Source organism: Aythya ferina (assembly GCF_964211825.1).
Source record: "Aythya ferina genome assembly, chromosome: 3".
Taxonomy (NCBI): domain Eukaryota; kingdom Metazoa; phylum Chordata; class Aves; order Anseriformes; family Anatidae; genus Aythya; species Aythya ferina.
In genome coordinates this window covers 2,128,524-2,154,253 of record NC_140298.1, presented here as the reverse complement: position 1 = coordinate 2,154,253, position 25,730 = coordinate 2,128,524, and the positions used below count along the sequence as shown (strand labels likewise).

Sequence of the window (25,730 nt, the reverse complement as noted above, 5' to 3'; positions counted from 1 at the left end):
CATAACTGTTGTGACTCTAGTCCCTGTTGAATATTTTTCCTATCCATCTTCTTCTATTTCTCTTTAATGTAACAGATGTTAAGCAGGATAACATTTGGAACAGTTTGAAATTGTGATATGTTTCAATTATACTGATTTTTTCTTGGATTTGGGGTATTGTACTAGGGCTAATGTTACAGTCCCTTGAGGATGCACACCAATAATGGGAGCTGGAGTTTAAGCATGTTTTGAGGGTTACTTCACTTTATCTCTTTGGAACATATTCTTCATGCAGATTAGTATTGCTGTTAAGCAACGTAGGCTTATTTCATTGAGTAAAAATTGTTCACGTGTTCAGGTGAGGCTCATTGGATATTATTAGCTTCTGTGTAAACACAAGGCACTGTAAATCAAACTAGGCTGTAAATCTTTTTCATCATTGTTGCAGTCTTGTTCCTTCAATACACAAACAGTAAAATGCAATTTAAAGGAAGCTAAAAACTTTATAATAGGATTTGTTGAAATACTTACCATTACAAGGGCCCAATCTTGATATCTTTGTAATGATGTAAATTACTAAAGCCTAACATAAGTATCTGCTAGATGTGTGAGGCCTGGAAATAACTCGTTTTGCATTTATGAAGTCAGAGGAAATTTATTTGGCATAAACCATTTCACAAAAATTTAAGACATCATTGCCTGACAGCCTGGTTTATCTTCAGTGTATTATGGACAATACCAATGTTTTTTTTACTCAGTGCTATCATCTTTTTGGCTGAAGTCTGGAAGACTTGTACACATGAATAGTTTTGTTTATGTGAATACTTTTACTGAAGTAATGCATGTAAATATTTTCAGGGCAGAGACTTGGCCAGTATAACTTATTCGGAAAAGTGATTACAGTGCCTAACTTCTGGGTTATTGTAACAGAACTGATAACTTAAACACATATCAGAAATATATTTATTAGAACTTAAGTGACAAATACTTTTTGTAAAATGTGTTTTGAGAAAGCACATATCAGTTACCAACAGTTAAGAAGTTTCAACGTGAGTAGAAATAATGGATTTACATATGTTAGTGAGACAAAATTTAAAGTTTTCAGATAAACCTATCTCTGTAAACATGATATTTGTATTTAGAAAAAGGAAGATTTTATTTTTAACTAACTACATAGGAAAATAAATTTGTTGTAAAGACCATGGGCCAAATGAAATAATTCCTACTGAGGTTACGGTCATACTGACTAATATCAGACTGTCAGCCATTGACCTGTTTTTGTTTTGTTTTGTTTTGTTTCATTTTGTTTTACAATAGGGGTTACTTCAGAGGGTGGATTTTGGTCTTTTTATGGATGCATAGTAACATTCAAACATCTTCTACCAAAAATCTTGGGGCAAATCTTGTATGTTAATTAAATCTATCAGGATAAAATTACAAAGTCAGATTAGTTACTTTACTGAATGATTTTCACCAATATAGTAATTAAAATGTGTTTTGTTGCCTAGGATTTCCTGCCACAACATCTGTCTTACTGAAATCTTACCTAATGGAGAGAAAAACTACTGATTCAGGTATGAACATTGATTTTTGTCCTTTAAACACAAAGTACAGGCATTCAGAGACACATGCATAAAGTCTCGTAATTCATATTTTCCAACTCTGCTATAAAGTGTAAATGGCTTCAGAAGCATCTCTCTGTGCCAGGATGGAGTTTATTTTCCATGCCTTGTTTTATTAAATGTGAGAAGCTCACCAGCACTAGAAATGCCTGGCTGATAAGATGATGCACTTTTTATCTACTTGGAGCCTGACTGACATCATTGAACACTGTTATATCTAAACAGCTTGAATAAATGACCTCATTCTTTAAATACCGTCACTTGAACAGCTCTTGTTGCTAAAATAAAAGCACTGTTGATCCTCTGTTGTGTGAACTCCTACAGACCCTCTGACAAGCACAAACTGAACCACACCTTTTTTTTGTACTATGATAAAAATGATTGCTTATTTGTAGCAATTGCAGTGTACCTGCAATGGCAATTACAGTGAAGGTATTGCTCCTGGTTTTTATGACATTCACTTTGTGTTAACCTCTGACTGTCATGGAAATCTCTGTCACATGGAGCAGGATTGGGGAACAGACCTCAAGGAAAATGATCCTGGGAAGGTAAAGTGGCTGAATAATTTTGTTTTCTTATATGGACAAGTAGTTTGTTAACTTACGGCTTAAACCTAAACTGAGGGAAGATTGGAGTTGAGCCAGACTTCCCAGTAAGATAAAAAAGAGGCCAGGATCAGCCTTCTCATTTTACGCTGTGTTTTAATGCTGTGAAATAAGCCTTCTGCAATGTAGGCCTGTGTCAGTACTTTGTAAAGTATAATCAGGATTTTAAAAACACAAGCCATGCCCTCCATTCAAACACAACTATGTGTTTCTCTGGAAACAATGTTTGTGATTTTTTTCCCAAGAGGTGATATTTGGAAAACTGAACTTTTAGTGGGAAGCTGAAGTATGGTCTGGTTAAAAAGAAGCTTTTTTTTTTTTTTTTTTTTTTTTTAATCTATGAAAACAATCTTTGTGGGAGGTCTATGTACAAGAGAAAAAAAATCTTATTGACTGTTGTTTAAACAGTCTTTTCAGTTAGTTTGAGCTTGTTGTTTAAAATGGTATTCTGAAACAGAATTGTGACTACATATTTGCATACAGTTGTGTTGCAGATGCATGTGTGACTATAGATACAAGATCTGTTACTTGCTATGCTTTGTTATTATTGGCAGTATTGAGACAAGTGCCACAAAGGCCAAAGGGGTCAGCCGCTAGAAAGGATATTCAGACAACTACCACATCTTTAGCATAATCTAGACCTTTTCCTCCAAAAGCTGACAGTAAATTGTTTTAAAATTGTGTTTCATTTTCAGAATATAACCTAATTTTCTTAAGGTAAAACCTTTAAAAATATAAATCCTGCTCTTAGGTCTGGTCCAGCAAATGCTTTGCTACTAAGCAGTTTTGGATATGGGGTAGAGCAGGTTGTGACTATGAAGGAGGAACACGCGTAGAAGTACTTGCAGAATCAAAACCTGCCAGTTGGTGTACAAGCAAATAAGAGAGCTCCTGTTTTTCATTTGCAGGTGTGAGTCAAAAGAATAAGGAATTGGTGTTGTCCTTCCATTACATATTGCATACAAATTTACTACTTACTAAAAGTTTCACTGGTTTGAAATAAAGTCAGATTGATTTATACTAATTATACCACACTACTTTTAATCTTTTCATTCAGTGTTATGAATTGTCATCAGGATCAGCGTGTGCTTGTTGCGTATTTCCTAAAGCTCTGTATTATTTTGGTAAGAGGAGAGTGTAACCAAGAGCAACAACTTCAATTTTTTTTAAATTTAATTATCTTATCTTGTCTTATCTTATCTTATCTTATCTTATCTTATCTTATCTTATCTTATCTAATCTTATCTAATCTTATCTTATTTTATCTTATCTTATAACAACCAAATATAATATTTACTAAAAATAAAGGACTTCAGCATAACTTTGGATGCCAAACGTGCATTTATGGGGAAAGAGTTAAAAAAAAAAAAATGCCTTGAGTGCAATCCGTGTGTAACTGTGGTGATCACAATTAGGTGGATGTTCCTGCAGGAGAAAGGCACTAGGGGCAGTTAAGTTGCAAGTTGGCTGGGCACATTTGTACACCTGAGTATGGGACAGGGAGGACTCAGTCAAGCCTGTTTGGCACTCAGGAAGGTGAGGGAGGGAATTTCTGTATTGGAGAACACGCTCGGACTGAGATTCCACGAGGCTTTAAAGGTCAAGAGGAAGCACCTTGAGGCCAATGTTGAATGTGATTGGCAACCAGGGTAACTAAGCCACGGAGAGAGTTATGTGCTTACCCTGTCTGCTGCCAACAAAACTCCTGCCAGCCTCTTTTTGTAGTAGATGAAGTCTATTAATTCTGCATGCATACACATCGGCAGAAAGGGTCTAGCATTACGCCGATCTAAATGGAACAAAACATAGGCATGAAGGACAGTCACATCCGAATGAGGCAAGGAAGTGTATTGGCAATGCTCCCAAACAGAAGGGGAAACATTTCACTCACGTGAAGGCACACTGGCTGCCTGATGGACCAGAGTGCAGCTAGATTCCTAGGGTTGAGAAAGAGCAGCATGAGACATTCTGGAATAAATGCCAAGTTTAAATTGTACCTAGATAACATACACATTTTCTGTGCTCAGATTACGGAAATTTGAAGGAGACTTCTTAACGCTCTGCATACAGAGGACTCAGGTGCAGTGACAGTGCACAGAAGTGGCAGATGGAATAGTGGTGATGATTTTTAATTACATCTTTTTGATACTGGCAGATGACAGAAAATTAAGCTTCCTGATGATTTTATTAGATCCATAAGTGAAAAGTTTACGGATTGAAGGAAAGAATAAAAAACAGAGCTGTGAGAAAACCCATAATGAATGATTTAATGAAGTAGTTAAATCCACTGTAGAACACAAGCTGTTTTTAATTGGAAACATTGGACGGTTTCATCTTTCAATCAAATGTTCAGAGGAAATCAAATACCCCGTTGTATAAAAAGCAGCTGGGACAAGGGGAGAATGGCACTTATATCAGTACTCTGTGAGAGGTCAATGACAATTTTAATTGATGCTATTTCAGTTCTAGTGGTATGGTTGATAACTAGAATAGAAATTTCTGAACTGCTTGTTCTTAGAAATATGTAGACTTTATTCAGGAGAATCTTCAGCTGATAATCAAGTGCAAAAATTAGATGAAACTTGCAGATACAAGAAAATTAGTGCAGTTAAAGTTGCAGTTAAAGTTTGTTTTATGGGTACATCCCATTCCATTAGTTTCTGAAAAGTATAGGGACTGGCAACACTCACTTATTTTCAAAACAAGTTAATAGTAAAGCCACATGTAAAAAAAAAAAATGTTACTCAAAATCTCATAGACCTAAAAAAATAATTATAAGTAATAATTGCTTTAAAGATTTTTTTCTTGCCTTCTTAGACTTTACAAAGCCCTTTTATGGCTTGTTCTTTGTCAGCCTGAGATCACAGCACGGTCCTACTAAATCCATCTCTTGATTTCTTTGGTGTCAGTGTTGCATACCATCCCAAATAGAAACTGGATTACTAAAGTAGTGGGAATATGGACTCAAGTTTGAACAATAGTAGTATTCCCAGTTTGGTTTTGCTTTTTCAAATACAAACAGTACGATTGGTATAGGGCAACAGAGACAATAACAGGAAAAAATGTTGCTAATTTTGGCAGTAGAGTATTTCTATAGTTTATCTGTGAAAAGACCTACTTATTGTAGGGTATTGGGAAGTCTTTTTTGGCTTGTGCTGTAGGGATATGTGAAGAGCAGATGGTCATTTGGATCCCTGAATGAAGCACTGGGAAGGTGGACATTGGGAGTCAGATGGTCCAATCTACATCCATGTTCCTGTGATGCATGATGGATTTGGTGTCAGACTTTAGCTTGGACTGTTACTTTTCTACACAGAGATATCTTCTGATATGTTGTTTTTCAGAGAGCCCATGTTTCATTTAGTTTTGAATTACTTAAGCCTAACTGTAGCAAGCCAGATTCTCAGCTGCCACTAATTCCCAGCAGTGTATTGATTGGAGTGAAACAGCCTGGATCTGTACAAGCTGAGGAGCTGAGGAAAATTCAATGATTCTGCACAAGAAGGTGGTGTCTGATTTTAGTGACAATTCTCTTAAATATATAATGCAAACTCTCTAGACCTATTTTTTAACCAGGTTGGTAAAAATTAAGGGTCGCTTTACTTTTTCCTGAAGCAAATACACATTTCCATGATTCCACACATTTCCAGGGTTATCTTTTGAAAACAATGTAGTCTACAAATGCCACGAACACATAAATCTGACACAAAGTGCTGTGGTAGTCTTAGAATGAGTTTGTGCTCCTTACACTGCAGAGCAGCGTAGAAGAAAAGCTCCCTCTGGAGAAGGATGGGGGAGATGATTTCTGCAGGGCTGCTTCAGCTAGTGATCTGCAGCTCTCAGACAGATGCAGCAGGGTTTCAGGTCTATCCTTGTGACACTTCAAACCCTTGTGGGCATTGAGGATTACATTAGTGCTTGTAACTTCGGTAACTTTATGCTGGGATAATGCCAACTTCTTTTTCTTCAAGTATTCTCCCCCCCACACACACTCCCCTCACTGTGGTTCATGCTGCTCACATTCCCAGGCCCCTGCCAGTTTAGCTCACTTGTGTTTCTTGCTTCATCATTCCAGTCAATTGACATCAGACTTGCATCATCTGAAGAAGCGATGTTATTGCATGAGTTAAATAGCTGCATCTCTTGAGCTGCTCATTTCCTAGTTTGGATACCTCTTGATACTTTTTCCCAGCTCTGTTGTGCTTTCTAGGTTTTAGGTGGAATCCTCAAATGCATTCATCACATTAACTTTGTAATAATGTTTTTGTTTATTATTATACATTCAAATGTCTTTTCAGCTTATATTGTGGGTGGGGTTTTTTTTTTGTTTAATAGTAATTTGAGAATGGATTCTTAGCCTAAGAAGCTTAACCTGAGTGGCGTGCATAGATACAGAGATTCAAATTTGCTATTCTTCATTAAACGAATACATGGTTGTTTCAGAATAATGTCTAACTTAGTGTAATATCTTCCTATTTTAATATCTGTATATAATTAGAATGAGCAGTATGGAAGGTGAAGCTGTAAAGACAGTCCTCATCTTATTAAAAATACTTTAACTAGATTTGTCTCGCACCACATTTAATATTTTAGTCTTCTTGCCTTCAGATACTCATAAACAACTGCATTGTAGCGTGGTGACACTTACATGCACATACCTGAGAGAAAACTCAATCAATACATTCAGTACAGCAAGAAAACCTGAAGTTAGATTTTTCACTGTTTTTCTACCTCATTTATTTTTGTGACAGAAAAGGGATTTCTTGCCCTTTCCTTTTGGTCTTCATTTTTTTTTACAGTCACTGTATATTGCAGTCATGATTCATTTCACTCTTCTCCTAATCCTCTCATGTCTGGCCACAGGCCATTCTTTCAGAAAACGTAGGGGCGCAGGTTCCATTTTGTTCTTTCTCCTCCAGCTGCTGCTGACTGACAGTGCTTGGCTTTTCCTCCATGCCAGGCTGGATAGCACAGGGAACATGCTCAGCTGTCATTCACAGTTTCTGTACATAGATTCCCACCTTCCCTTTTTTGCCATTACAAACTCTTCCCCATGTAACCATCACTGGCAAGCCCTCAAACTCCTAGCTTCAGATTGCATTGCTTCTCCTGTGAAAATGACTTAATTCAGGCTCACCAGCAGGAACAGCCAGCCGTTCTTCACGCTCGCTATATTAGATGGCCATTACTTTTGGAAGAGTACCACACAGCTTATGGTGGCGTCAGAGTTTCTGTGTAGCAGCACTGAGAATACAAATACCCAACATTATCTCTTGCAGGAATCTTATGTGCTCCTTATCCAAGTATTGCCAACCCCAAACCCGCCTACCTTGTCAAATCCCACATGATGTTGCCCCAGGTGATATGGCTACATACATTGCCTGCGCATGTTCCACACAGCTATTTGTTGCTTGTACTCAGGATTTTAAAACAAATCAGGCATGTGCTGACATGAAGCCTGATTAAAGCTGAATAGATAGAAATTAAATTGTTCCACATATTGTGTTGTTAACTTCATGGGCACAGTGATTCTTCTGAACTTTACTGGGGGTTACTGGCACCTCATTCAGCTGTGTTTTCAGCTGACATGTTTGGCTTATCTATGGAGCTGTGAGAAATCTGATTAAAAAAGAAAAATATAAGCCCAGCCTGGCAGGAGGTATTTGTAATATCAGTAATATTTGTAATATGATACAGGGGCTGTGATCAGGATTGTGGATTTGTTGTGGTATGCTCTGTAAATAAGAGTTTATGCAGTCTTTGTCTTAGAAGCTTACAAATGAAGAGAGCTCACAGAATTGTGTGCAATTAGCTATAATATATGGTGCAGAACATATATGCTATATGTTCTGAACTGCCTGTGTATTCAAATTTGACATTATGAGATGCTGTTCTTAGCTCACTGAGGTTCAATTTATTTATTTTTTCTCAATGCATGTATATATTTTCTTGCTTCCTTCTAGATCTGGTTTGCAAATCCAAAACATCTGCAAGAGAAATCAATTAACCAATAAAGGTAGGTGGCAAACTGCTGCTTTTCCACTGACCTCTTCGGTTTGTTGTTGCCTCATTTTTCCAAAACACCCCGGCACAACGTCTTTCATCCACCTGTTGTATTGTGCCTTGTGAACTGTGTGTAGGAGGAACCAACTTTTTAACATACCAGGACATTGCATAACCCAGTGAGCCTTGATACTTGGCTGGGATGCCTGGGCATTCTGGAAGAGTAAACATGAACCTAATTAAACAAAACCAAACAGCCCATCAGGCTAGAGACAGCGTATTTAACTTTTTTGGTTCATATTTTGCATATGCATTTATAAATATATGCACATATATGCCACACACAATTATAAATGCATAAACAGAGTGAAGGAATAGCATGATCTGAAATGAAATTTCCAGGCAGAGGTAGACAAAATTGCTAACATACTATGTTTAAAAACTGCATATTTTTAGAAATGTGACAAAAATTTAAATGCCATTCAGTTGCCATAAAATGATCTAAAATTGAATCAATGCATGATATATTACATATTTATATGGGGGCACCTGGTTTTATTAAAAAACAGTTCGAATAGCACTTGCTATTTCTGAAAACTCTGAGAGATGATATCACGTACTTTTAGGAATAAAAAGATTATCTTTATTTGGTTGGAGCTGGACAGATGATACAAGAAAGAGTAAGAATTATCCAGTCCTGGACACTTTTAGTCTTGGGGAACTAAAGTTGGTAGTTTTAGATTGTGTCAGTTGCCAGTGCTAATCTTTCTATTCTGTGCATCAGCAACTGGAGGTCTCATCCATTTTAGCATCAGTTTTTGTCTTCTCCCAGCTGTCTTTCCTCTTATACAGCAGTGGGATGCATGAATTACTTGTACAAGTTCAACATCCTGAGGCAGCTATAGCAGTAGATTTTCAAATAAGTGCCTTAGATCACGGCAGAGAGACTGAGACTGCAGAGATAGCAACCATCACCCAATTTGCAGAAAAAAAAAAAAAAAACAGGATGGAAATTTTGATGAAGTATTACATGTAGTTAATATAAAATGCATATGCATCTAAACGTCTTACAACCTTTCTTTCTGCTACATTCTGGAAGAAAAATAAAGGATACTTTGCCTCAGAGAAAGAGTTCAGTACAACTGTCGAACATCTGTATGAACTTCAAGCTGTAAGGGCTAAACCAAGTTGGATAAGAAGTGACATGATACCAGTGATGATCTTTGAGGGAAATTGGCTAGAAGTGGGCTGAATTTGAGGATTCCTCTGAGACAAGAATAAAAGGTAAGGATCACACTTGCATCAGTGTTGAAAAGAGACCATGAGTGATCAGAGGTACATCTTGCCATCATATCAGTTACGTGAACATGCCATAGTATGGGGAAACTGTCTATATATCATCCATGATCACACAGTATTGAGCAAAATAGAGGAATTCTTGGGCTTAATGAATAGGAACCAGGAGGATATCTTCCTATCATGGAAAAGATTTATTTGAAATGGCAATCAGCAGGCCTGTTGTTTTTGTTTAATTATTTTTTAACTGGGATACTTACAAAATAGTTTTACACTGTAAGAAAAACTTTATGTATGTCTTATTTACTTTTCTGCCCCTAGGTAAAAGAAAGTACTGTGGTATAATGTCAGAAAGCTGTTAGTCATCACACAGTGAGGTTGGCTTTGCAGTAGTTTCTGAGGGTAGACATTTGCCATCTTAGATCATCTATATTAGCTTCAGAAAGATTGTAGTGTGCTCCATCAAACAAATCTGTTCAATACTCCAATGGCCCAATGCAAAATTTACGAGAGCTCTATTGAACTGATTTAATTGGATAAACAAATAACAAATAGCTACCTCTCAAGTCAGAATATTTTTTTTTTTTTTCAGTTAACCCAGGTACTTCTGCCCAGGATATGGTCAAGTTATAATTATTTTCAGGTTCATATATTAAAACTTGCACTGTTCAGCAACCTGTTTCTAACTGATGGAATGAAAACAGTTAATTTGCTAATTAACTGTACTGAAGGAGTAATTTGAACAGATATAACAAATATATGGTATTCAAGTAGTTGTCTTTTACTGAAATACGTTACATTTTTCAAAAGTTTCAACGAGAAAAGTAGAAATTATCTTTGTACTAAAAAAATGTATTTTTAAACAGCTTAGAATAAGTAATACCTGCCTAGCATTGTGCCCTAGAAAACCTGAAGAACCTTAGGCAATATTATTACCTTATTGCCTATTACCTTAGGCAGTAAGATAGCCCTATGTAACTTCTTTAATGTGCTATTTTTTTTCCAGGTATTTTCCTTTTGCTTCTATTCCTTTTCACGGGATATTTCAGTTACAATTTGGTCTACAAAATTTATGTTCCTTTTTTTCTGCTCTTGCCAAAACTGTGGCTGCACCTAGGTAGTCTTCACCACAGTTACACTGGCGTGACTCATGTAAAATTCATCCCTGTCTACAGCAGTTGGAAACCAGTTCTAAAACCAGTAAAACTAGGAAAATCAGGTTTCCCATAGCTTCAGGTCTTACAGTGTATACTGGAATATGTTCAGTTGTTCTACACGTCTCTTATCCTCCTTTCTGGTTTTGCCATCTGGGTGAAAGACAGACATGCTTATAAAAACTGCATACTGGCTGGTGGCTGCCAAACACAATGGGCAACAGCTGAGTTCTCCCCAGCTCACTCTCCACAGGAGAGCTTGTCACCTCTTTGTATGCTGCTGATTTTTGCAAAGCTGTCAGGAATTTAATAGTCTTGAATTTTCTACCACTGCCATAGTTAAGCGAAATTGTCCAAAGTGTTCAAAAGCTCGAGGTGGTGGTGGTGGTGGGCTTTTTGTTTTATGTGGGAAAAGGTGAGGGAGATAAAGGGCTTCCGTGTTTGATCGGCTCGGTGTGGTACTCAGAAAGCAGGGTAGTCATGTTTAAATTTTTTTTAGCCATCCTATCTTTGTCTGACCCAGATAAAAGGAAGAGCTCCCTAAACGCTCATAAGAAAAGATGCAGCAGTCACAGTCTTGGAGTTGGCTTCCAAAGGTACTATACCATCTGTCCTTGGAAGTCAAAAAGGCACTGGAACCCTCATACACCACTGTGACCTGAGTGAAGACTCCAGCTGCTATGGTTTGATAAAAGCAGTTATGAGGCATAAGCTATTAAGCACTGAGCAAAGTGCTAGAAGATGCCGTGCTGATTCCTTTCAAATGTGAGGCATTTAAAATCAGTACTGTTGTTTCCAAAGCAAATTTTCCCCATCTTCTTAAGGTTTATAGTTCCAGTAGCAGCGCCATCGGTTCTGTCTACAGTAATGGTGACAATGTTGCTGCTCTCAGTCTCTATACTCCCTGGGCATATTTGGCAGCCAAAGGAATAACCTGAGTGTTGGTTACCAGACTGTTTCTTTCCTAAGCAGGTAAATATTAAGGCTTAAAAAGAGCAAAAAAATTGATTTCTAACTTAAAGTATACATGCTTTCCCTTTAAAAAAATAAATCCAAACTCCTATAGCTTTTATGAATTCCCAATATTTTTTTTTATTATTTTTGTTTGAAGCTATTAAAACAGTGTGATTAAATCGCTATATTTTCAGATAGTTCATGCTTGCTGTTGGAATTGTAAATTCAAGTCACTGAGCTAGCAGAATCACAATCTCAGCATCTGGAATCAGAATGGTGGGGCTGCCAGGTCAGCCCCTGCCACCTGTGTCTTCCCCTGAAGATGCAGGGAACACATTTTCCTCAATTAGTTTGTTCAGCTAATTCAGCTCAGTCACTTGTACACTCCAAGTTCAGAAATCAGTGGTTGAGCATGTTAGATACTCTGAGTCTGCAACACGCCATCCAAATTCTGTTCCTGCTCTAAAACTACAGCTGTAGCTTGTAAAACTGTTCTTTCTGTGTTCTAATGTGTGTGGTGATGAGTACATCCTCGCTTCCTCACTCCCTGGGAACTGGACATCACAAATATGTCCATCCAAAGGACCTGAAAGGTACTAGGTATCAGTGGGCTCTTTCCTCCATTGAATCCCCAAGCACACAGGGAAGAAACACTGCTGGTTCAAGACATTAATTACAGTATGTGGGATGTTTGCATAAAACAGAGACATAATAAAGCTCTAAAAAAAGGCTAAGAATCAAGGCTGTAATGTTTGAGTGTAGACATGTGCATGGGTACAGATTTAGTGAGGGGTGCTGAGACCTAAACTTGATAGTGATTTTAAGCATTTATGCTTAAATGTATATCATGCATTATGATACAGATATCATAATAAATGGATATCTTGCATTATAAAAAGTAATTATTATACTACCTTGATCTGCTTGCAAGAGTTACAAATAGTGAATGGATTTTTTGTGTCTAGGTCCAGTGAAGCTTGTCGTTCTTATGTTCCTTGGGAGTCTGAATGATTGTGGCCAAACTGGTAAGTGAATAATTTAATTTTATTTCTTAGAGGTTTGAGGGACTGAATAGTAGCAATATTGGAACTAAACTGGGGAATTATCTATATTCTGGATAATTTGAAAAATTTGCACTATTCATTCTGATTCCTTAGAGAATTTTATGAATGTTCACAGACAGTCTCAGAGGACTTCACATTCTTGTATGCTTAAATTTTCTACAGTGACCTGGTGAATTTTGATAGTGTTATTAAAAATTGTTCAATGCACGTCATTCTGCCACACTTCCATGGTTTTATTTCTCTAATACACTATTATTAAGTGTGAATGGATACATTTATTTAATTAACTTTCTTACTAATATATCGCATTGCTGTAATAATGAGATGTAAGAATGTAATCATTGTTTTTACTTAAGGACTTTTCTGATTCAAAGCAGCGTATTCCCTTGAGCGTCCAACCCCCACCTCCCAGACTGGGCAGAGAGGAGAGGACTTTAAGGAAAATACTTACTTTAAATCCCCACTATCTGCTTGTTGAGAACTTGTTAGTCATGCAAGTGAAATAGCCTTAGCTGGGGTCAGTACTTAGACAAAAGGTTATCCAGGAACATGGAAGTGCTAGTGTTTGGAATGGTTTTGCACAGAAGTCGCACCTTTCCTCAGTGTAAACAGTGTCTTATTTGGGTGTGGAAGGACATCACTGCTTAGGGTCCCACAACATCAGTAAAGCATAAAATTGGTATTTTAGGCATAATGGTTTGTTTGCAAGGGAAAGAGTAGTGAGACCAAAATCCAATTTAAGTTGAATTTCTGTGCAGTTTTAATGAGGTGAATACTTTAGGTCATAGCCTTGTTTGCTGGAGAGCATTGTGTATTATCATTGGTATGCTTCATATGCTGGTATAGTTTAATGGTTGAGCAAATAGATTCTTGTCCTCTGTTGCAGTGTCATTTTTAATGTTGTACATCAGCTGGTTCCTTTGAATGGAACCTTAAATAAACCAAGTTGTGGCCTCGGCAGAAATTACCTGGATGCAGGAATTTAAAGCTACAGCTGATGGTAAGTTTGCACTTGTGCCAGCTGACATAATTTGGAGCTGACCTCAAACCACTCTCATCTATGCAGATGGAGTGATGCAGCACCCCGCTAGCTGGCTGGCTGAAGGAAGTTTTAAAGCATGTTTTGTGACAGATCTAAATCAGAATACTGTATATGGATGGGGCTATATGGACCCTTCCTGTAGAAATGGGCTGCTTTGATTTTTCAAGATGATATTGGAGGGGAAAAAGCAGAAAAATTGGCTCAACTTAAGTCAGCTCACAGTAAAGTTACAAGCACAGAATAGGAAGTGCCTGGAACACAAAAGAACATAAAAGGTTTAAAAAGTGACTGTCAAGAAAATATTAATTATTGCAAAGGACCAGGCTGAAAGGCAGGAGAGAAAATTTTGGTAGAGTGAACCTGCCTGTTACCATCAGGAGCTGGCAATCCATTCTGTGCTGTTGTTTTAACACTTTTTTCTCTTAGTATGCTGCATTTGTATTAGTAAACTAAGCAGTGATTTTGTAAAATATCCCACTACTGATCTTGAAAAGAAGTACAGGGGGCATTCAAACCAAGACACAAGTGCTAGGTAAACATGCTTGATGCCCAAGGCATGGCAGCACAGGCATAATCTGTAAGCAAAGGCACTGTCACTTTTTATCCTTCCAGAGATAAAGAGATGATGTCTGAAACCTAGGGGATCATATTTTGAGCTTAAAATGAGGGACAGAAATCCAGCTGTCACTGTAATGTTAACTCCAGGTTTTTAAATTGCTACTTGAGACTAAACGTTTTTCCTGCTGGAACCCGCTGTGACGCAGCATAACACGGCGTTTGTCCCCTCACTATTATGCACCTAGTCGATGATATACTGTGATACCATATTGCTTCTGTGTAAGGTCAGGCAGAAGGTCATGGTGGACAGATGAAAATACAGCTAGTCCATGGCCATTGTCAGCTCTTGTGTGGACATTCAGAAACACACCAAACTGAATGGTTTTCTTCCTAAGTTTGCTATGTGAAAACATCTCATGAAAATCTGTAAATTAGCTTGCTCAATATCTGCAAAGTACTCCTACTTGCTGACAATCTTCATGTAAGAATAGTAAAATATTTTTTCTGAGAGCTAAAAGGGTATTTTGCGGTGTATGTTCAGTACTGGAGAGCTGTGTTTCCCTCTCACTTGTTAATTTGACTTGCCTAAGCAATCTGGAACTCCCTTCCTGTTTCCCTCCAAGACCTTTAGTCACTTCCTTTCCCTAAATAAAAATCCCTTTCATTTCTCTTTAACTGATGATGGATTTGCTTTCAAGCATTCTGATAAAATCAACTGAATTTTATATAGATTTTTCCTACTTGTAGAAGACCAAAAATCACTGTGGCTAGATATGTTAAAATTACTTTCAGCACTGTGTCTGCATTCAGAATTTTATGAAGTATTAGAAGTACTTTGTTGCCTAAAAGTATATTTTAATGGAATGTTAAAATTTCCATTTTCTTGTTTAACTAAGAGATGTGAAAATGAGATTTTCTGGTGAAATTGTAAAGAGCTTACTCAATCAAATTTTTATTTGCTATACAAAAAGTGCAGATTTACAATTTTTTTAAAAAAAGTATACTTTCATATTATGTAATAAATGAGTACGCAGAAAAGCTGAAATTTCCTTTTATGAAATATTTCAGGCTCAGTCATCTACCAGTGAATGGGGTAAAATGCCACTGAAGATCACAGACTTACATTCATCTGGAAAGTCATTAAATCCGGCCTGGTATTTTCATAGATAAAAATCATCACCAGATTGTTACTAATTTCTTAATGCAGTTTAATCTTTTTCAAAGTGTTAAAATGTTCTGAGACTCGACGCTGCCCTGAAGCAAGCGCTTTCCCCTGCGCTTGTGCTCTGCATTGGCCAGCTGGGAGGAGGAGCACACTATTGCTGACATCTTCTTTGCTTGCACCAGCACCATGGCAGCTGCTGTAGGACACAGGGTAGATATAGCAATAGGTAAGTAAAAAGAAGAAAAGTTTATGTCTTCATTTTCCTGGGCCCTTTCTGGCGTTAGTTCTGTTGATGAAGTCCACTGGCTGTAACAATACAACTAGGAATAGCATTTAGCCACTACTGAAACTTCCAAGTTTTACGTTTCACAACACATTTATTTTAATTGCATCCATCCATCCTGCTGCCACTGCAGCATCCCTTACAGCACTGTAAAAAGGTCTGGTTTGAAAATGTACACGGACAATTTGTCGATAGAAGATACAAAATCTTAGGGGGAAGAAAGGAAGAATGAAGTCTGAAGACCTTACAGGTCTTTAGTTAAGTGCTTATTCACCAGCTGTGAAATTTTGTATCCCCATGGTGTTGCCTTTGCTGCTGCTATAAAAATTATTTCCATTTTCCTTCTAGATGTGCCTGGTAGAGGTAGGGAACATCCATGTCTTTGTACATCCTTCTAAAAAACCCACCTGGCCCAAACTGAGCCTGGAACAGGCGCAGGCACCGGCTGCTGGGGGGAGCAAGGGAAAGGTGACAGCAGAGCTGCTCCAGCGGGGCTGAGGGAGGCAAGGGATGGACAAGGTGCATCCCTTCAGACAGCTGAGGAATGAACATTCAGAGAAAAGAACAGCTTAAAGTGAAGGGAATAACGGGAAAATGACGTGCCTCGAACAAATTACGACTGGAAACGAGGCACCCCCGGGAGGCTGCCGCCAGCCCCGCGCTGCCTCGGGGCCCCCACACGGGGCCCCCACGCGCGGCTCCGCGCCCGGCGCCCCCGGGGCCGCCTCGCCTCAAGATGTCCGCGCTGCGCCCAGCCGGCGCGGCGCCAGCACCGCCCCACATCCTCCCGGCCGCACCGAGCGCTGCGCTGAGGCCGCGTCCCCCAGCAGTCCCCCAGCAGCCCGCCCGGCCCCGGGCTGCTCCGGCCCAGCCAGCGGCTCCCCCGCACTGCGGAGCCCGGGGGGAGCTCGCTCCGGGCCGGCCCCGGCCCCGCCGCATCCTCGGCGGCAGCGCGGGGCTGGGGCTGGTCCCGGTCCCGCCCCTTCATGCATATGCATGACGAGGCCGCGCCCCATTGGCCGAGCCGCGCCCCCGCCGCTTCCCACTGGCTCCCGCCTACGTCGCTCAGCCGCCGGCCGGGGCGGGGGGCGGGCAGCCGCGCCCCGCCGCCCCCCCAGCGGTGAGTCACCAGGGCGGGGAGGCCGGGCCCGCAGCCGGCAGCGGCACAGCCCCAGCCCCAGCCCAGCCCAGCCCAGCCCCAGCCGCGCCGCGCTCATTGTTCCGCCCGCTCCCGGCGCCATGGACGAGCTGGACCAGTCGCCCCTGGTCTCCTCCTCCTCCTCCGGGCCCCCGCGGCCGCAGCAGCCCCAGTTCAACTACCAGTTCGTGCTGGACGACGAGAAGGAGCAGGAGGAGGACGAGGAGGAGGAGGAGGAGGAGGACGAGGACTTCGACGAGCAGCTGGAGGTGATGGAGAGGAAGCCGGCCCCGCCGCCCGCCGCAGCCCTGCCCGAGCGGCCGCCGCCGCAGCAGCAGCCGGAGCCCAGCGGCCCCGCCGAGCCGCCCCGCCCCGCCGCCCCCGAGCCGCCGCAGCCCGGCTGGAGCCCCGCGGCCGCCGCCTCCTCCTCGTCCTCCGCCGCCAGCACGCCGTCCCCCGCCCGGGAGCAGCCCCCGGCGGAGCCCCCCGCGGCCCGCAAGCGAGGAGCCTCGGGCTCGGCCGGTGAGTGCCGCGGGGCGGGCGGGGGGCGCTGCCTTTGTCTGCCGGGCGCGGCCCCGCTCCTCCGCCGCGCCCCGCGCAGGAAGCCGGCTTTGTGTTTTATCCCCTTTGTATTTTTTTTTTTCTTTTCACAAAAACCCCCTCTTTCTGCCTGCGCGTCCCTCCCCTCCCGTCCCCTCCCCTCTTTCTCATGCTCGGGGCGGGAGGGCGGGGCGCCGCCCGGCCGCCGCCTCGCACATGGCAACGGCCCGGGAACGGCCGCGGGACCCCCGCGGGACCCCCGGCCCCTCGGGGCGGCAGCACGGCCCCGGCCTCGCACAAAGGCGGCGGCTCGGCACGGGAGAGACCCAGCCCCGGGCCCCCGCCGAGCCCCCCGGAACAGCCGCGGCGCTGTTTCAGTAACAACGTCAGGAGCGAATGTGGTGTTCGAGATTTAATTGAAAAAAGGTGCTGGAGAAACAACAAAACGCCCCGTTAAACGTGAATTGCGTTTTGGGGGGGATAGGTTCAGAATGCGTTTCAGCTGCACGTGTGCCAGGACTTTGTGGCTGGTTCTGCTGTTGTCTTTTATGAAGCCTTCTGATTTTGTGCTTTCGCTAGCTCTCTGTAGCAGTATGCTGAGGAGATTTTTATTTCCACCGTTTGGATGATGGATAATGACAAAAAACTTGGAACAGGTTTAACTGGAGGGATCCTATCTGATGGGCGAGTGTCATTTTTTCTTTCTAGGCAAGCAGCTCGAGTGGAGCCATGGAGGCTCAAGCAGAACAAAATGGAAGAAATAGGATCAACCAAATCTTGGTGTTGCTTTGAAAAGTGGGGATAAAAGTGTGATCTGTAGAGCTGCATTTGCTTTCTGCTCCTTAACCCCAGAGGGATAAGGCAAGGAACACAGTAATTCCTGAAATATTTCTTCTTTCTTGGAGCTGAGGAGGCACAACTCAACTGGGTTGAGTTACGAGGGCTGGGTAGTGTAGTTGAGGAGTGGTGTCAGAGTTATTTTGTAAGACCTAACTGGAGGGGACGGAATTTATCAGTGGTGACTAATTCAGAGCTCTGAAGTGAGGAGGCCATCTTTGGGAGGCCTGGCTCCCAGAAACAAGGTGTGGCAGATAAAATGCTCATCTAATGATGGGTTGGAACATTACAGGTTGTGTTTTAAGCACTTGAAACTACTAGATGAGAACAAACTGTTTTGATAGAAGCGCTGTCTAGATATGCTATGAATGCTTTGGTCCTCTCAGGTGCAGGAGTACTTTGTTTCAACAGCAACCTGGTGTAAAACCAAAAAACAGTTGATGCTTAAAGGGATACTTAACGTTTCTCAGTCAAAATGTTTACCTTGCTTCAAGTGAGTTCACTTCCAGTCTTGCTGTGAAATTGGCAAAATCAAATTGGTGCCTGCAGCTTGTGGTGGGGTGTCTATGGGATGGATCACCCCATGTTTGTGGTGGCTCCCCCTCTTCTGGAGGGCTATGGTTTCATTTACTTTCAGCTCTGCTATGAGCTTACGATATAAGTGAAAAACTGCAGTCTATCTAGAAATTTAGAAGATGTTCTCTTCATACTAAAAATCTAAGGCTTTGATTTATTGATGTTTTAAGACAAATAGCTTTGAAATTTTATTTCTGAGAAAATAGTATTGCCTATAGCAAGTGTGTGAAAAATGCTAGGGTTTTCTTTTTATATCCAACAATAAGGGCTAGTGCTGCTTTTTGTCAGCATAACAATAGAGAAAATGTATAGACAACTTCTTGGCCCATTAAAACGTACTATTTATATCTGGAGGTGCTTTAAAAAGTAAATCTTTGTAATTAATATCAGCTACATACTTATAAGTATTCAGTGTTGTTGTAAGAGACTGACATAATTATATGTAATGTGAGTCTCTGGCTGTGTGTCTGCAGCCTACCTTCTTAAGAGCTAATATAAATATTTGCTGCAGAAGAAAACAAGAGGGCTACAGTAAAACTTAAGCTGTCTTGGGCACTTCTTTTTCTTGCTACTCACTGTTACAAAATTTACTATTATTCTTGAGCTTTCTATGTAAATCTTCTCAATTACCTACATTTACATACAAAGAAAAACAGGTTTGAGGTGGTCATGCATGGTAAAAATGAATCCTTTTTTTTTTTTTTTTTTCCCCTCCCCGAGCTGTCTAAAGTAAGATCAGCAAGTAAACTAAGATGAGAAGATACCACTTTCTGTCTTCAAAGCCCCAGATCCTAGCCGTGCATACTGCTAAAGGCAGGCTATACAGTGCTTTGCTGGAAGGGGAGGTTGTGGTAGGCCATTTAACCACACACTTAACAAGAAACCCATATGCACAGCCAGGCAGCCTGGCCTCATGGGATGGCAGACCAGCATCCAAAGCGAACAAAGGTGATGACTTGCATGCAAGCAGCCTGCGACTCGATGCATATGCAAATGTTCTGATGTGCCAGTTGATGAATTAGTTTTGTTTTTAATTTATTTTTTTTTTAGGACTTAGTTTAATTCATCAGTGTTCAGGAGAGATTTCATAAACAGTCTGCCTGCGTGCCAGACTGCGTCAAGCAGAGGTCAGCAGGGATGCCATCAGTAGCCTCAAGCTACCAGCAACACAAACTATTCTGTGTTAGAGTTCATCCTCACCAAATTGCCCCCAGCTGTGATAGGAGGGCAGTTACATGTAGTGGTCTATACCTGCTTCTGCCCACTTCATTACAGAGTGTCCCTTTTATCCTGCAGTGGAAATATCCTGAACTCCTGTGACTTGCATTTTACACAAATTCTAAAGCAGCATATATACTCTCTGGCTTTTTTCCACATTGATGAGTTTTTCCGGTGCGCTGCTATGAATGCACAGAGGAGTTGTGTGGGGCCTGGGGACGGAATGCAGCGTGACTTGGAAAAAATACAGCTATCCTTGAATGCTGCTGCTGGTGACTTTCATTTGCAGCCCTTGGTTATCAAAATATGTTCCTGCTGATCTTCAGCATTTCTTTGAGACGTATCCCCTCCTGCCTTCCCAAAAGTAGTCAGTAAAGCTGTAAGGGAGGTGGTCATCACCTGTGTATATCAAAGCTGGAATGTGACTTTTTCTGGCTGTTACCAGTGTCCGTTTTAGTGATGTACAGAGGGGGAGAGTAACCAGCGATTTGACTGGTACAATCAAGCCAGTATTTTCATTTTTGTATTCCACGTTCAGTGAAGGATCTTTCTATATCATATTGCTGTGCACACGTGCAATGTCAAGTGCTGTGGGACCAGCTGCTTTAAGAGATTCTGAAGCCCAAACCCCATATTTCTCCTGTTAACCGGATGTATGTGCAAGGATGGCCCTGCCAGGTTTGATAGTGTATATGCTTAGCACGTAGGTGTCCTTTGACTTGCTTTGTGAGATAAAACAGCACAGCTTCCACCTACCGTATAATGAGGTAGCCCACAGGGAGGCTTTGAATTGCATTGGGTGCTTTCCCTTGGAGATGAAATCCTACAAACCACGGAACTGCTGGTTGGTTGCCCTTCATTCCCCTCCTCCTTACCTTTACTTAAGGGAGTTTGCAGCATGTCTACAAAGTGACAACTGGTGTCCACACTGTTGCATCACTGCTGGTGAGCACCGAACCTCTTTGTTATCTCCTGGATAAGCACTGATGGCAGTCCTTCTAAAGAAGAGGCAAGGGCAATGTTCAAGCCTCCAGGTCAGTGGTGTTCCCTTGCTCTGGTTGAGAACACCTAGAACATTGCTAGGAAAGTGTCGAGTCCCTTTGCAATGGGTGATCTACCGATGAGTTAGGAATGAGTGGTAGTTGGAACATAAAGGTCAAAAGATTCCAACTTTGCAGCTCACAGGGAGAGAAATACACAATTGGCATGGCAAGGAGGCAGTCTTAAAGTAGAACTGTTACTGGAACATTGAAGCATTTTGTGTTATTTCAGTAAATTGCCATGCATTTTTCTAGCCTAAATTCTGGTTGGTGTGCTGTGAGGAGGTTGCTTTCCCTGTTCCTTCCTCCTCTCTTCTTCCTCCAGATGGGAAGGATGTGGATCTTGCAGAGCATTCCATCCAGGAGCCTGGCTACGTAGCAGAAGCCATGCAGTCTTCATTCTCCTAGCCCTGGAAACCACTGTTTCCATTCTGTGCAGATCCTGCTGCTTGCCACAAGGTTTCAGTAGGGCCAGTAGGTCTGTGTCATTCAACATCTGTTTTGCAGCACCAGTGACTTCCTTGTTCTCACTGGGTTGCTCTAGCTGTTAACCTACAGGGCTGTTAACCTACAACTCGAGGCATATCTGAGTGTGCTCATTATCTTTCTTTGTTTCCTGTTAAAACAAGGTTTTGAATGAAAATGGCTTTTTTTGAGCTTACATGTTACTATGGTAACTATGAAACTGATACAAAAATTAGGAATGCTTGGTTAGTCTGAAAATGTCCTTCAGGTTCTAGATACTTTATAAGCAAGGAAATACTTCTTGGTGTTTTACTGTCTAGAAAACATAAAGCAGCGCATGTCGCTTACAGATAAATTGTCCTGACATATTCAGGAATGTTTATATACAAAGTAGGAGAAAATCATGTAGCTGTTGATTGAGCTGCATTAGAAATTAAAGAAAAGAAGCTGTTACATATATAAAGTGAATTGGGAGTCTAAGTAGAACAGTGAAATATTTTCATATTTTTTTTTATATCTTGTTTCTTGGATTGAAATAGAAATGGCTCCTATCACACTTTGAAGACACTACATGATTTTTTTACTTTTTAAGATAGCTTTTGGGGCAGTAAAGTACAGGTAGCAGTGAGATCACTGGACTTAGAGCTGTTTGACATTTGGAGCTATGACAGTAGCAATAAATTAATTGGCTTATTAATATTCATAAACTCAGAAAATCAAATTACATTAGAATGTTTTTATCTTTCAAGTGGAAATAATCTGCTGTTAACTGTATCTGTCAAAATAAGACTATTTCTATGTAGAGGTTTTCTTAAGACTGCTCTTCCCTATGGTTTTTAATGGCTTTGTCTCCGTTTAGTGTTTTCCAATGTATAAAGGGGACATACCTTTTTCAATACAGAAAATATTACTTTGGTGTTGTGTGGAAGTGCTAGGAATACCAGTTTGACCTTCTGTTTTTGCTGGAAGGCTTGCTTTTTGTCTTAGGAATGTATTGTGAACTTTTACTTGCAGCTTTTTAATGAGTGGAGCAATCATGTCATCAACTTCATCAGCTAAGAAGAATATGTTAATTGAGAAGTCTTTAAATAAGACAGCAGACTGAGATAAATATAAACTTTTCTGTTTCCAATTAAAAATGCTCTTGGCCCATTAGATGCTGTTGGTCTGATGTCAAAACCCTACTGCTTATCCAGTTATTAGTGTTTTGTGACCAGTTTTTTCGAGCTGTTCTATAGTCCCTCTTCTCAGAGAAGACAAAAGCCTGTAATGCCTGTCCATCTCTGTCCTTTGTGATAAGGAAATGAATGCCGAGCAAAATGGTTAGAGCATGTGTGAGGCCTTTAGAAAGCAGGTTGGAGCTGGAGAACCGTAAGGAAAAGGAACAAGAGCTGGAGAAAGTAGAAAAAAGTATGCGGTAGTGTTAGAAGAAAGGTCGTTCCTTGGTCTTCAGCCTAGTCTTTGAGAATTCATGCCTTCAGCTTGAGAAATGCTGTTCAAAGGGCAAAGGGAGGAATTTCCAGTGTTTTGAACCCAAGTTTTGTTTAAAAGATCTCATTGTTAGATAAGAAAATCAGTTCTCCTTTGTATGTGAGTGGTCTAAGTGATTCAAAAACCCAAGTGGGCAGTTAAAACCTGTATTGACCAAAATCTACTGCAACCCAGGATTATAGCCCTACTTGATATCTGAACATATTCCTTTAAAAGGAGATTATTGGGATAGTATATTTAATGTTTTCACATCGCTTCATCCATTTCTTTAAAAGATATTCTTACATGATGGTAATGGCTTTGTTGAACCCTCAGAATATCCGTGTTTTTTCTGTCTCGTGGCACGGACTTACCTTACGCATCCATTTGTTTTTATTTTGCAGACTACAAATTCTTAAGACAGAGGCTTGTCACACAAGGTAATGTGTTGGGAATAGATGCTGGAAGAAATTGGTAGCATCTCTTCTCCATTTCTGAAAGATTAATTTAGCTAATAAATGTATTCTGCAATGATAAAGTAGCTAATCTAAATATTTCTTAATTTCTTTAATCATGGAGCAAGCAGAGAAAAATTCCATCTGTACAAATCAGTGAAGGGGACTCTTATGATTGGTATAATCTCTGAAATTAAATTGGATAATGTGTGCGTAATTATAGGGTTTGCATGGCTCTTTAGACCTCCTGCTTCTGAATAAGTTTGGATGTAATTATGTTTTTCTGTTTTGTGGCACTGCCAGAACCCAAATTTGTGTATTATGCCAATGTATGGTTAAAGAATCTGGATCTTATGTAAGGCTTATTTAGTTTTTAGATTAATTCCGTAAGTTTTTGGTTACAAATACTGCCAGTGTGAGTTCTCATCTATAAGGTGGTGTAGAGCTGGATTTGTGTTTGTAGCTGGCTAGATTGCTTTTTATTTTAAATTAAGTATATTAAAATAATTTAAATCCTTAAATATAAATCCCTGATCTGTGAATATTCATTCATATCTGAGCTCTCTAGATTCGTTCTAAGCCTTGCTATTAAATATTTGCCTTTATTTGTGATGAAGTGGGTATTTTCAGGCCTTCACAGGTGAGCTCTGAACAGTTGAAGCTGATGATTGTGGCCACCTGATGTTAATAAAAGGAGGTATTTACCCACCACCTGATGCTACTTCTGTAAGAAAACACTTTGTGGTTAGATCAGTTGATATAGCTGGGCAAGGATACAGACTTTTGGTTAATCTAGGTGAAAGTTATTTGTTATGTGCTGCTTATTCTTAAGTGAACTTTTTTTTTTTTCCCCTAAAAGCCAGATAAAATTGTGTCCCTGCTCCAGAGAGATACAGGGATACTTGTACTGGTGAGAGCCTGGAGATAGGAAGTGGCGAAACAAGCGTCTTCTGTAACGCCCCTTGGATCCTGTCCATAGAATTATTCATCAGCGTTTGATGCAAGACCAAGGAGGGGTTGACAGCTGTGTCAGAAGTATTTAAAGGTCTTTAAAGGAAAGAAAAAACAACAAACAAAATACCAACGCTCTTACAATGGACATTCATTTTGGCAGTTTGGCAATTGTAATGGAGGGAATCATCATACAGCTGGCATTAACACATCTTCCCTGTACCCCGTTCCTGCTTTGGTTGGTAGATGAGTATTGCAGGGCTGGTATAGTCTCCCTTTTTACTCTATAGCTGACCAAAAGAAGATGGAATGGCATAGCTTACCTGTGTCCTTGTACCCTGAACAGTATTTGCATTGTGGAGCAACTCCCCTCAAATGTCACTTTTTGAAAAGAAGGAAGGGTGCTGTGAGTTGTACCATGCAAATACTATATCTGAAGGAGGAAAAAAAGCTTCTTAAACCACTCTGGTTATAGATTTATTAAACAGTAAGATGACACTGCTTCTGGCTAGAGACTTTTTTCCATAAAACAGAGTATCTAAAGTGGCAAACGTTCAAAATGCTTGTTTGGAACTCATTTTCTTGATCTGTTTCAACTAATGTAAAATTAGAAGTCTCCAATGCAGTATAGTGGAACTTACTCTGCAAATGATGCATGGTGCCTCTTGGCAGTAGCTGAAGTCCCAAGAGGACTCCCAGTTGCCCTTGCTGATGATAAAATTCTTGGATCCTTTTGTGATCCTACCTCTGATACATCAAGATGTTAAAAATAGGGCTTCTGTTTTCATTTGAATCTGCAGCAGTCTGTCTTCTGTAGTGGCTTGTATGTAAATACTTTTCTCTAAGATTTCCAAGTAGTTTACAGTCTAATTTACTAAACTGGAAATGTCTGTTTATAGACTACATGTATGACTAAACAGTGTCGAGTGAGAGAACCTAGTTGTTTGCTGTGGCCCTGCAGCCGGATCTAATGATACGAAAAGATGCTATTAGCTGTTGAATCCTCATCTTGAATTGCTTAAGTATTTGGTGAAATACTGTATTTAGAACAACTGCATCAGAACAGGAGGTGATTTAAATGGAGTCTGTGTAGGCAGCTGCTCTTCTCAAAGTTCTTGCGAAGTTGTGTGCTTTTGTGCACTGCAGCACGGAATTAGGCATCAGAGAACTTGACTCTGCTTTAATATATTTAAATTAACTTTCTCAAATGGTCAGATACAGACTTTGACGCTTTATGCCAAGATGTAACAGTTTACTTGTAATAATTTGATATTGGCACATGGCAGGGGAAAGCATAGCACTCTGTCCTTGTGCT

The 25,730-nt window shown here is 40.6% G+C and overlaps 1 protein-coding gene and 1 long non-coding RNA gene across 9 annotated transcripts in view; both read left to right on the top strand.

Annotated features, from left to right (window-relative positions):
* The first annotated feature begins 2,062 nt into the window (after positions 1 to 2,062).
* Positions 2,063 to 15,471, top strand: LOC311434140. The gene is made up of 6 exons (XR_014691286.1): positions 2,063 to 2,149; positions 8,170 to 8,222; positions 9,309 to 9,493; positions 12,579 to 12,638; positions 13,564 to 13,677; positions 15,346 to 15,471. It is a non-coding gene; the product is annotated as an uncharacterized lncRNA (long non-coding RNA).
* Positions 15,472 to 15,501: 30 nt separating this feature from the next.
* Positions 15,502 to 25,730, top strand: part of RTN4 (reticulon 4) — a 46,332-nt gene continuing 36,103 nt past the window's right edge. Inside the window, exons 1-2 of one of the 8 annotated variants that reach the window (XM_084514063.1) lie at positions 16,863 to 17,385; positions 23,414 to 23,449. In XM_084514063.1, the coding sequence (XP_084370189.1) occupies positions 16,965 to 17,385; positions 23,414 to 23,449 (457 nt within the window). In that variant the 5' untranslated portion in view covers positions 16,863 to 16,964. Of the gene's footprint in view, positions 15,669 to 16,096; positions 17,386 to 23,413; positions 23,450 to 25,730 lie in introns of those variants that run through there. The other 7 variants (XM_084514068.1, XM_084514066.1, XM_084514064.1 and 4 more) reach the window with 7 other exon arrangements.